Here is a 12504-nt window from a genome sequence, read left to right as displayed (position 1 = left end):
TAAAGTGTAGATTGAGTTATTTCTACTGTCACCAGCGCTTCAGTTCAGTCAAGTCAATGACCTAAGCTACTGGCCCTCTCCTTGATCATAGTTACTAGTTACAATAGTCACTAACATGAACTTTATTTTAAGGTAATTTTTTCAAATGTACCCTGTGCATGAGACTTCAGTGAGTTAATTATCTGGAAAGTTTGAAGAGTCTTAGTTCCTTACTGAGATTATTCAAGACATAAAAAGATATGTCACGGTGCTACATTTCAAAAGGACCCATTTTTAAACTAACAACTAGCTTTAAATTCTCAGAAAATTCTGTATGCAGCATAAGTGCTGCAATTTGGGGAAGGATATGTCATATTCTTCACACACAATATGGAGGCGGAATCCCTTCAAGTACAAAACCTCAACTTACCCACACTCCATAATGAAGGGAGCAGACCTGGGGCAGGTCTCACTTATTTGGCAGATTAGTTTAAAGAATCCCCCCCATTGCTACTTAAGGATTTTAGTGTATTTTAATGAGACCTCTGAAATCTCAATTAACAAACAAAACTGTTTTTAAATCAAGGACTCTCAACTTGACAAAATAAAACTGCACATTAGAGCAGGTGCAGAGAATAATGTATATAACAGAGCAGCTTCTGTAGGGGTGGTGGTGTGTTCACAATGCTCCTTGTGATTTACCTAGCACAGGGGTCGGCAACCTCTACCCTGGCGGGCCGGACCAGTTTGTTTACCTACCGCCTCCGCAGGTTCGGCCGATCGCTGTTCCCACTGGCTGTGTTTCAGTGATCCAGGCCAATGGGAGCTGCTGGAAGCAGCATGGGCCGAGGGACGTACTGGCTGTGGCTTCCCGCCGCCCCCATTGGCCCGGAGCAGCGAACCGCCAGTGGGAGCTGCGATGGACAGTGGTTTTCAATCTGTGAGCCACGGACCCCAGAGGGGACACGGGCTATGTCTAAGATTTCCAAAGCGGTCCATGCCATCATTTGAAAATGTGTAAGGGTCTGCAAATGAAAAAAGGTTGAAAAGCCCTGCCTTAGGTTAGGACCGTGAACCAAACAACCCCCATTTGGGGTAGGTGAGTATCATCACCACCCTCACTTTACGGATGAGGAGATTGAGGCTCAGCTGGGTGACGCTCGGGGATGGGCAGACAGATGCAAAGCTGGAAATGGAGCCAGTCCTAGCTCCCAGCCACCACAGGTGCTGCAACCAATGGGCCAGTATGGTGGGCTCCCCTTACTCTAGCCCTCAAAGGGGCTCTCGCCAGGTGGCGCCCCAGCTTCCCCGTGGAGACACCCCTGCTCGGTGCACTGGGACTGGCGCTGGCGTGCAGAGCCGGGGGCCAGCCCCGAGCGCGCTGCGTGCGCTAGCGGGACCAGCCCGCGGTGGGTGCGCAGGGGCCCGGCGGCGACGGGAGCAGTTTGAAATTCGCTCCCTCGCGCGGGGCCGCCTGGCTCCGGCCGGGCCGCCGCAGATTGGCCCTCGCCGGCTCATTTGCATTGACGCCAATAAAGGCTGGAGGTCACCGCTGGCGGGTGCTTGTATTGGCTCCGTCGCGCCGCCGCCGCTGTCAAACACCGGGGCAGAATTGCAAGGGGAAGCCTCGCAAGCGGGCAGCTTTGGAGCGCAGGGGGGCAGGAAAGGGGGCTGGGGGGGAGTTTGCTGCGGAGAAGCATCAATAAGATCAGCATCCACAGGCACGGAGCGAGGAAAGGAGACGCCGAGGAGAGGCATTCCCCCTGCCCAGCCTCAGCTGCAGGGAGAGCGAATGCCTGGGAATTAAACCGCTCGCCATTTTAATGCATGCCGCGGAGATGGGACGCTAGGATAATTTTTTTTCAAATGTGTGTGCAACGTTTTGCATCTTTTCTGTGACCACAAAACATGGAGGAGGCCCTTTGATGCCTCCGCCAGCTGAGCCGGCTCCTCCTCTGGATCTCAGCAGCCCCCCTCTGAGTTATGCCGTATTTTTGTTAGGGTTGCTCTTATGGTTGCCCACCCCCCCCTTCCCCGAGTCAACCTCTGAGCTTGCTTCCCCCGTGCCTCCCACCCAGCCGCCCCTTGCCAGGCTGGTGCAGTGCAGCCGGGAGCGCTGGCTGGCTCGCCCCGCGGCATGGAATGTTCTGCTGGCTAGAAGAACCCCCCTGTTCCCGAAGGGGGGAATCTGCCTTCCGAAGCCCTTGCCGAGAGGAGGCTAGCCCGTGAATGTCAATAGCCAGCCTGCGCGGCGGCGGCGGCGGCGGCGGCTCTGGGGCCGGAGGAGGACGGAGAGGAACATGAATCGGACGGGAGCGTGATCGAGGAACACCCTCTAGCTCGGGAGAGGAGGGGGGGTTGATTCCCCCCCTCCAAAAAAGAAAAAGGCTCAAGGCAACGAACAGGATCGGGTCTTGATCTTGGTGAGCGGGATAAACCGACACGCAGCGCCCGGTGAGGGCTGTGGGAGACAAGGTGTGTGGGGGGAGACTCCCTCCCCCCGGCCCCCAGGGTTAATTGGTAACACGTTGCAAACCCCAGTGGAAAATATTCGGTTCTGTGGGCTAGTGCGGAGAGGGAAATGGTCCAATGTTCAGGGCGCTGAGCGCTTAGTCCGAGGAGACGCTGGTGTGGCTGCTCCCCTCCCCCCCCCCCGTCCCTTTTGCCCGGGCTGACCGAAAATCCTACCGCGATTTGGAGATGGCTTCATTTGAAAGAGAGAACCGGTGAAAGCATGAACTCGGCCAGCTCCTGAACCCCCTTCCCGCCCCGCTGCTGATCTTGAGCGCCGCGGATCCCGGTTTCCTGGAGGAGGAAGAGAACACACGTTCCTGGGGGTGTAGAAAGGACCGGTGACAATGCTCCCGAGCGTAGCGGAGAAGCAGGAAGGAGATTCAACCTGTTAACTAACAAACAAAACAGTTATAATAATAATCAAAGGGAAAAGACCCACTGGAAGGAGGGGAAATTTTTTTTAGAAATAGTCCCAAAGTGGTCACAAAGCATGGGCTGTGCTCCAAGCATCCACATCTCTGACAGCAGGGTGGTTTATCACAGTAGCAAAGAGTCTGAGGAGTCCAATTCCCCTCACCAGACCAACACAACCATGTCTCAGCAACAGCAAGGCAACTCTGTCCCGGGATTATTCATTAAATCCTCCAACACATCCACTTATAAGGTGAGGACTAATTCCTCTAAGAAAGACAAGAGGGAGAACAGCCAGAGCATGGAGCCAGACACCCAGACCAGCAGATCCAGCTTGAAGGTAAAAAAAAGTGCTAGACGTATAAGCACTATTTCTCTCAGAACAGGAGTTGGTTCCAGTGATTTGACCCAAGGAGGCTATCTGAGTGCGAAAGCTGATTGTGGGAAAGCTTTAATAGCAGTTAGTTAGTTTATAAACTAATCAGTCTCATGAAACTACTTTGTCGATGTTCTCAAACCTGTTTCTTCATTCCATGGGAAGAGTTTTTGGAGTAGTGGAAAAGGAGAGCTGTTTAAATGTCATTGTCAGTCATTAGATCAAGGCAAGCAGATAGGCCCTCTGCATTCAGCCGCAGAGATTTCTATGGTGGGACAAGGCTTGTGTGAGCCTGCACTACAACTAACATGTATTTACATCTGTTATTGACTTACCAAATATTGCTATTTGTGCTTGCCTTTTGGGGTGCAAAATACCAATGCCATATAGAACTATCTGGTAAATGGGCTGGTCACTTTAAACCCTTTCTTCCCATCAGAAAGCTGGAACAGGAATTTTTGGATAGGGTTCTGATTTACATTAACCACTTGTTGACTTTGCTTGCTTTTTTAGACAAGCTATTTTGTAGAGTATTAGTGTGTGTATACATACATATAGCATAATCCCAGTGTGCCTCACAGAAAGGCACATACTGAAAAAATAAAGAATTTGTGATTTTTAAAATAAGTTAGGAGCACTGAAGAATTGCATTTATATTTACTTTCTGTGAGTGGCCTATATTTGTTAAGTTGCTAATATAGTTTTTGTGGTTGAGTGTTTTCTCAGTTTTTTGAAGCATTCTGCATTTTGTAGAAATAAATAAGTACAAATGAAAAGACAAGTTATGGATGCACAGGAGCTATTATATAACATGGCTGATCCCTGGTTTACCGTGATATCTGTTAAGAGATACACATGCTGTAAATATAAGATATAGGTATGACATACAGAAAGGAACTAACAAAGGGTCACAACATTTTTCAGCTTACAATACCTATAATCATTTGTATAGTTTTCTGAACCTTTTGCAATCTGTATTAAGAACGTGTCTACGTTATTGATTGTGAATGACAACAAATTGTTTCTGTGGTGTGGGTGATTCTCTTAAATTACTTGCCCCCAAATATAACAATGTCACTTAATAGAGTTGAAAAAATGTGGGATGCAAGAAGAAACTGTATAGGTAATAGGATGAATAACTAGAGCAATTATTTGCCAGATTAACATTTGTATTTGTGTTCTAAATAAGACACAAGAAACTGAGCTATAAAACTGCATACACACCAAGGTATGCTTATGGAATCATGGAAACTACAATAAAGAAATACAGGTTATTTGTGGTGTCATCAGAACTCTGAGATTTGTTTGGGTAGTTTTTATTTATTTTTTCTGATTTTCAAGTATATGCTTGAAGGATCTCACAGCATTTTAAACAAGAAAATCATATAACATTCACATGTAAAGATGCCTTAGTCTTCTTTGTGTTTACTCTGTTAAATAATATATATTGTCAGAGAATCCAGGGAAGAAGAAAACAGTTTATTTATTTTTTTATTTTCAGGATGCTTGTGAATACATTGCTTGTTAGTGGGACAGGGACATCAGAGGTAATTCAGCTAGACATGCAGTTGATCTTAGTTCACGTTCATACTTTAATCTTGCCGGTAATTGTCTAGGTTTTTTTCACAAAAAGTCGTATTTCATAGCTGTGATGGTAGGTTCCCGCTGACAACACTGCTGCAAAATGATTGTTTTTCCTTAATGGGAGTGGGGTTTTTGCAAGATCAATTTAATACTAAATGTGATTTCACCTCTCCACCTCCTGGCTTTCTTGTTTAAAATCCTGTGCTATCCTTCAGATATGTAAAACAGCATAGAACTGTACTTTCTCTGCTGTTATTAGCCTGTATATTGTTATCACATTTACTATCCTTACTATGTTAGTTTACAACTATGTTGTCACTGAAATTGTGTTGTGTATAAAACTGAATTGTACTATTGCTGTGTCACACACTCTCAGTGATACAGTAAAGTTCTTTTACAAAGAAATGGAGCACAGGAAAATTGAGACTAAGGGGCCCAGTCCTGCTTCCATTGAAGCCAGTGGGAGGTTGGGAGCAGGATTTGATGCAAGGTCATACAATGATACAACTTTGAAGTTAGTAAGACTCTGGTCCGAGGAGGAACTGTGGAAATGAGCATGGTACCACAAATCATTAAACATTTGCAAAAGGCTGAGAACCTTCTCTGAAGTGCTTGGACACCTTCAGTGGCACTCAGCACTGTGCAGAACATGGTCAGCACCTCATGAGGCTGAGCCAATGATTATCATGTGATACAGTAGTTGGAACGCCTCTGATTTGTGTGTATAGCACAGTTACCTGCCTGAGTGACATTTTTTCTCTGTCTCTCAGCAATATTTACACCTGGGCCAAACTCTCCTCTATTACGTATGGAAGTCAGGAAAGTCACAGTTACACATAAGAACAAAATTTGGCCCACTGTGTGTGCATCACCTGTTTTCACTAGAGTTTGTAAAAACGTTTCCTTGGACCAGTATGTTAGTTATAATACGTAAGATTTTCAAGTAAAAAAGCACCATACAAAAAACCAACCAAATCCAAGATGTAAAAGAAGACTCTCTCTCTCTCTCCTGCTAGCTGATCCTGAGATTTATTCTGTATCTATTTTAGAGTGTTGTCCGATATCCATTATGATTGGATGGCAGGGAATCACTAAATGTAAAATATCTTCCCACTGTATTTTATGACTCCCATCATCCATGAAATATGTCTACAAAGATTAACATTTCTTTCTTAATAAGGAAAAAAATCAAACCTTTTCCAAAGTAATCTTGCAGAAGAGTTTGTGTAGTGTATGTAGGCATAGACGTATGTAGCAATATCTATATCTGGCATAAATGGCTGTGGTGATATCCATGTAATAAGCCAAGAAATCATATCATAAATAGCATTTGGTGTCCCCATTAATCAGTTCTCCCATGAGATGTTCTAACACTACTAATCTCAGAGCCACTTCAAATGTGTCACATCTTCAAAAAATGAACCTGCCACAAAAATGTTTCCTTTTTGCCCCCCAAATATAGAATTTTCAATCCAAAGTTACATTGGTCTTTGGGCAGGCTCTGCCATATTTAGCCCTGGAACAGTGACAAGTTTAAGGTCTGATTATCACACAACCCATCCAAACTAGCAAATGGAGCTTTATAGAATACTGTTGGAAAGCACAGATTCCCAGGGTACCAATGGGATAGCACTTGCTTTTAGCCCCAAAAGGTCCCAAGATCTTGGACTTTAAGGCTCTGATACTTGTATGTATATTTTAAATGTACCAACTATATTTTTTCTCTCCCTCAGAAGTTTATATAATTGGACTCATGGTACTAAAATACCTGGCTTTAAAGAAAGGAGGATTTTAAAAAAATCCATATGTTTTAAAAAAAAATCCTGTCTAAAACATTAATATATTTGCTCAGTTAAAAATGTGGCATAAGCAGAGCAAATGTTGATATGGTGTAAATGTTTAATTGGCACTTGTGTAGAATGACTTGCATAGCTTGCTCATGGCATTGCTCTTTGTGAGCAATATGCTGTCCCAACATCATGTCAATGAACCCTTGTACTTCACCATGCTCTCATGCATTCACTCTGTATTTCATGCCACAGTTAATTTACTTGTGTAATATTTTCTTTTTCTTGTATGGCCCTTGACAAGGTGTATTTTCAACGATATACACACACCAAGGGGTGTGTTTGGGGAGTGGGCAGTAAACCAAAGGCTCTGATATTTTAAGGTAAAAGCAGGTCACGTTGTAAAAGGCTGTTTGATTTTTATCTGCTAGTTGGGGACCAGCAGATGAAATCCAAGGCTTTAGAAACAGTAAGCATTCTTAGTTCAAAACCTGTTGAACTGTCCTTTCCTGGGTAGTTAACCAAAATGAAATAACATCTATAATAGTCCATAAATTAATGGCTCTGTAATACTACAGTGTACACTGACTTTCTCATTTAATCAGATATAATCTGTACGTATTTAATCACACATGATGGAGACTACCATGCTCTCCTGCCCTGCTTGGGCTGGGCATTCCCTCCCCTGGGAACACATGGTGGGCTCTCCCTCTCTTTGAAACTCCCACATGTAGTGTCCCCACTCCCACTGAGGCCATCCAACTCTCTTCTGATTCCTCTCTGCTCCTTCCAAAGCCAGTTCTCAATCATTCCCATGACAACCCTCCTCACCGTCATTTCCCTCCCACTTCCACTGACATCAGCCCTCCTGTATAGAGATCCTTGCTCCCACTGAGATGATCCTTCCCACGCTGAGACACTCTAACCTTTCTCGCTCCCTGCGGCTGCCAAACTCCCAGGCTGCCTTTTGATTCTGTTGTTGCAAAGGACAAACCCTTTCTTTGCCCGTGGACTGTAGATTCCTTTTGAGTTGATATGAAGCAAACTTAAATAACTAGGCCTTTGATGCGTTGAGAGGTATGTTCAATTTTACTTCAGCCTTGCATGCTGAAATCAAAGTGTTTCTTTAGATCGCTATGATTTGATTTGATTTTTGGTTTGAATAGAAGGTAGAAGTGCATCAATTCAAAGAGCAGTCCTGAGGCCACTCACAATGTATAAATTGCTCTGCTGGGAGCATACCATGAACTTTTTTATTTTTTATTTATTTATTTATTTTTTAAATCATTCAGACTAGCCAATGGAACTACTACTCCCAATCCTTGCATAGGTCTCAGTCCTGCTCTTGCTGAAGTCAGTAGGAGTTTGACATAGAATAGGAACATACAAGAATTGCATCTCTGAACTTCAGTGCAGCTTCTTGTGTGGCGGAGGCAAGCAGGATTTGGCCTCGAATGTTTGGAGTGGATAATATTAACTCCATAACGATTCTTTTCAGCTTATACCTTACTGACAGAAGTGAAAAACTCTTTTCTCTCTGCCTCCTGCAGCCATGTCCCTCATCCTCTCTGGCTGGAACTTTCTGTGTGTCAGTCTCCTGCCAGTTTCAGGCTTTGTGGAAATTTTCTTAGCTCTTTCTCTGCTTACACCTGTGTGTGTTAATGTGGAAAGTCTTGAAAATAAATATTTATTTCCATTCTCTTTGCAGTATGTCATTTCGCTTAACACACTGTGCCTGTTGTTATCTTAAAATCTTAGTTAACAGAGGGATGTGTAAACATACTTGGATAAATCCACAGTAAGAAACATCCTAGTGATATGATACACTTGCTCACACTGTTTTTTAACCTTGCCCCAAACCCCAAATTCATCAGAAAGTTAATTATATAGTATCTTTCCCTCCCTCGCTCCCCAGTATTGTATGGTATGAAATTATAGTTCAAGGCACCGGTCTCCGTAGTATTTAAGGTGTCAACAGTTCAGCTTTTAAAATGTGAAGTGATAACACAAGTAGTAAATAATTATCATTGCTGTGAAACAGTCCCACCAGATGTAGATTCTTGCTCCTGGATTATGTTCAATGACAACACTATTGCACACTCTAAATAAGAAAAAGCTTACAAACAGTATGACTATGAAGGGCATATTGTTTCCAGCTTTTTATGTAACCAAATATTTTTTTTAAATGTCGCTCATAGCTCATTTGAAGCTATTCTATTTAGAAACCATTTTGCTTCCATATGTTGCTTATGTTTTTAATATCCATTCTTCTCGTTCAAGAAATTATCCATATTCAGAAACAAAGTCAGAACCTTACAGCATTACTGACTGCAATTTTTATGATATTCCGAACAGGAGTATAATAATAATACTTTACACTTCTAAAGTATTGTGCAGCTGGGGGCAGGGAGGAGAAGGGGCCGTTTCTTCAGTGCTAAGGACTATTTACCTGAGTAAGGACTCTATAATTGGCCCCATTAACAACAATAAGTAAGTCCCTGGATCCTGCACTTTTCGGAAATAAACATGATGACTAGAGAAACATAAAGCCCTTATTTGCATCCAAAGAATAATGGAAGAAACCTAAAGCAAATATGATAGATGAGCAGATTGATTTCTAAACAGAATTATTTCTTAGAAAATTTTCATAAGGCATCAGTCTGTATGTCCCTCCCACCCCATCCCACCTTTTTTGAAGGTGATCTAGTACTATGTACTTAATAGAGTCAAATTGCAAACACATTTGCTAAATATCGGTGGAGTTAAAAGGTTGATAGTAAAGTTTAGAAGAGTGTTCATTAAATGTGATTGCTTGTTATCTGTCCAACTTCGAATTTTCTGTATGAATTGCATTCAGTGCTTTATAGGCCAGATTCATCCATAACTTTAATGGAGTTTGACCGGGGATTAATTTGCCTCTATGACCTTCTGGTGTAAAATAATTAGATATCATGGTTTAACCATAACTGAAACTGGTGAGGGTGACAAGATGCATACTGAACTTGAAAGGCTGTGATTTTTTTTTTTCCATAAAGGCACCCAAAGAGGTTATACACCCAAATCCCCTTGACTTTCAGTGATATTTGGGCACCTAACTTCCTTAGGATCCTTTTGAAAATGCCCGCCTGAAAGCACAGTAAATTATGTTGATAGGGTCATTACAGTAGGGGATGAAATTAAACAGTGAAGTCTCTGATGTCTGCATTCTTCCAGCTCATCCCCTTCTGCTGTGGGCTGAACTGTTGACCCTGAATCAAACTCCCAGGCCCTTTTCTCCTCTTCCTTGTAAAATCTGTAAATATGTCACTCAACATTCCATAAAAGTTTAGTGTTTTATAAACCAGTAGCTGCAGCTTCCACATGTATGTATGCCTTTCTGGAGAAAGGAAGAGTGTTAGAAAGTGACTTTTTTAATTCATTGAAATTACATCATGCTCATTATTCTCCCATTTCAGTGTGGTTTACAAATTAATTTGAAATTCTTCTTTTTAAATAATGTTTTTAACATTGTCTGTCTGTGTATTGGTACCTTTTCAACATCTAAAAACTGACAATGTGATGAGCTGTCCTTAACAAAGCAAAATATTTTGGAACACATTTTTGTAGGATTATCAAGATTTAAAGGCAGCATTTGGGATAAAATGATGTTGCCAATTTAAAAAACAACAGAACCCCTGATCTTCCATGTGTGGACCCAAGGGATGCACTGGAAGATCTCGGTGTTGGACTGGGCCCAGAGGAAATATTAATTTGTTTTAGTTAATTACATTGTGGCCAATTTTTGTTTATTAGCTGCTGCATCTTAAAGACCCTTTGTGGAGTTTTAGCTACTCAGCTCCTATTGGGCCTGATCCTGTTCCCACCAAAGCCAATGAGAGTTCTGTAACTGACGTCAATAGGATCAGGCCCATTAATTTTAATGGCTGTCATTAGACCCTGAATTTGGATTTTGGTTTCTTGTGTACATGTGAGAAAGTTGAACTGCAAAAGATTCTTGTCCCCTAAATTGGATTTGTGCCCTTTTTTCATGAGTGAGAATTTGCTTGGTTTGTTCTTCCTTTGGGAAAAAGATTTAAAGGGGCCATGCTCTCTAGACCCCAAAGGGGTTACATTTAGAAATATCAGGAAGCTTTCTTTTCCCCTACTTTTATTGAAGGCGCTCCTGGGTGTCTTGGAGCATGGCTTGTTTAAGCTCACATTTTAGTGGAAGGGGGTAGAGGTACTGAATCTATAACACAGATTTTTTTTTTCTTCAAAATGTCAGTGATTGAAATTAAATGGGTGTTAACAAAAATAAATGAAGTTATTTTTTAAACACTCTGAGTAAAAATCTTTTCCCCCATTCAGTTACTCAACTTTCACTTTCAGCTGTTGAGGGCCTATTTTTGCTTTTGCAGGTCACCTTTATTGCTGCAGGACCTGATACTTGGAAGTGCTAAGCATTTCCTGTTAGCTGCAGAGCATTCTCCACTCCTGTTCACAGAGTGGGAGCTGAGGACCAAAGCAGTGTTAATATTAGCTCTTGCATGATGAGCTTGGTTATAGGGTCCTCACACTGCCCCAGCACATGGGGCAAAAAATCTGTTAGGGTAGTGTGGCAGCATATAAGTTAATAAACCTCCTGGTCCCAGGACCTACCTGGGGAGTAGGATAGCTCAGTGGTTTGAGCCCTGGCCTCCTAAACTCAGGGTTGTGAGTTCAATCCTTGAGGGGGCCACTTAGGGATCTGGGGCAAAATCAGTATTTGGGTCTACTAGTGAAGGCAGGGGGCTGGACTAGATGACCTTTCAGGGTCCCTTCCAGTTCTGTGAGATAGGTATGTCTCCATATATTATAAGTGTAAACTTCAAAGTTTATGGAGGTATGGGGAACAGTCCACAAGCCCACACCCTGCCTAGGTGCTCCTCTTCCCATGTGTACATGTGCATCAGAGGCAGCTTAATTTGACCCCTAAAAATTAGGGTGACACATTTTTGCTGACTTAATAACAATCATCCAGTTGTTCAGATGTGTATTTCATTCCTGTATGAATTTATCAGTTTTACATTTCAAGTAAGTTTTTTGTTTTGTTGGTATTTTGAGCTATATATAAATTGATAACTTTAAGCTGCTTTGATTTAAGTTGAGTTTTATTGTCTGTTCTTTGGTTAATAAGGAGGGGAATTTACTCTTTTAGTACAAACAAAATAATTATCACTTTCATTTTAAAGTTTCCTGGAAAACTTGCATTTTATGTACTTGGAAAGTTCAAATATTTTTCTTTATACATTAAACATTTTATAAAGTGGAATGAACCGATTTCTGATGGGTGTGGGAGGAACAAGGCAGCCTTGAAATCACTTCATTGTTTGTTAGATTTCCCAGTTTCCTAAATAAATTTGTACAAAGAAAACACAGAATCACTGGGCAAATATAAAAGAATGACATCCTCTACTTCCCATTGTTTTTAACTTCGAGTTAGCAGTGACCTTTAACTCCCTACTGGGATGCAGTGGAAACTTTATGAGGCCCTATTTTACTTGCCACTAGAAGACAATGTATTTTTAATGTTGCATATTTGCCATAACTTTCTATCTTTAACTTTGGGCTGTATCATGCTTAATAAAATTCCATCAGAGACATAGACTTAAAAAGGACATTGCAACATAAACCTAGTTTATAAGAATTTTATTTGGGAAAAGCTATGCTTATGCTTTGTTTTTAAAAAGCAAAACAAAAGAACTCCAATTTGCCTTGGATATCCTCTTTCCTATATTAAGAAGCAGATATGGTAGTTGCCTCATCATTGAAAACACTTGTACCAAATACCAGATACTCTCCTTTTCTGACACTTCTCAGCAGTAGCACAGAGTT

At 42.1% G+C, this 12504-nt stretch overlaps 1 protein-coding gene across 4 annotated transcripts in view; it reads left to right on the top strand.

Annotated features, from left to right (window-relative positions):
• Positions 1-12504, top strand: part of PDE8A (phosphodiesterase 8A) — a 255093-nt gene that overhangs the window by 72165 nt on the left and 170424 nt on the right. The window contains exon 1 of one of the 4 annotated variants that reach the window (XM_039491041.1): positions 1632-3244. The exons of 2 other annotated variants lie outside the window; for them this stretch is intronic. In XM_039491041.1, the coding sequence (XP_039346975.1) occupies positions 2984-3244 (261 nt within the window). In that variant the 5' untranslated portion in view covers positions 1632-2983. Of the gene's footprint in view, positions 1-1631; positions 3245-12504 lie in introns of those variants that run through there. One more of the 4 variants, XM_039491036.1, reaches the window with a different exon arrangement.

This window comes from Mauremys reevesii, linkage group 10, assembly GCF_016161935.1.
Source record: "Mauremys reevesii isolate NIE-2019 linkage group 10, ASM1616193v1, whole genome shotgun sequence".
Taxonomy (NCBI): Eukaryota; Metazoa; Chordata; order Testudines; family Geoemydidae; genus Mauremys; species Mauremys reevesii.
The sequence above is the reverse complement of the archived record's forward strand: the minus strand, read 5'-3'. Positions and strand labels throughout refer to the sequence as shown.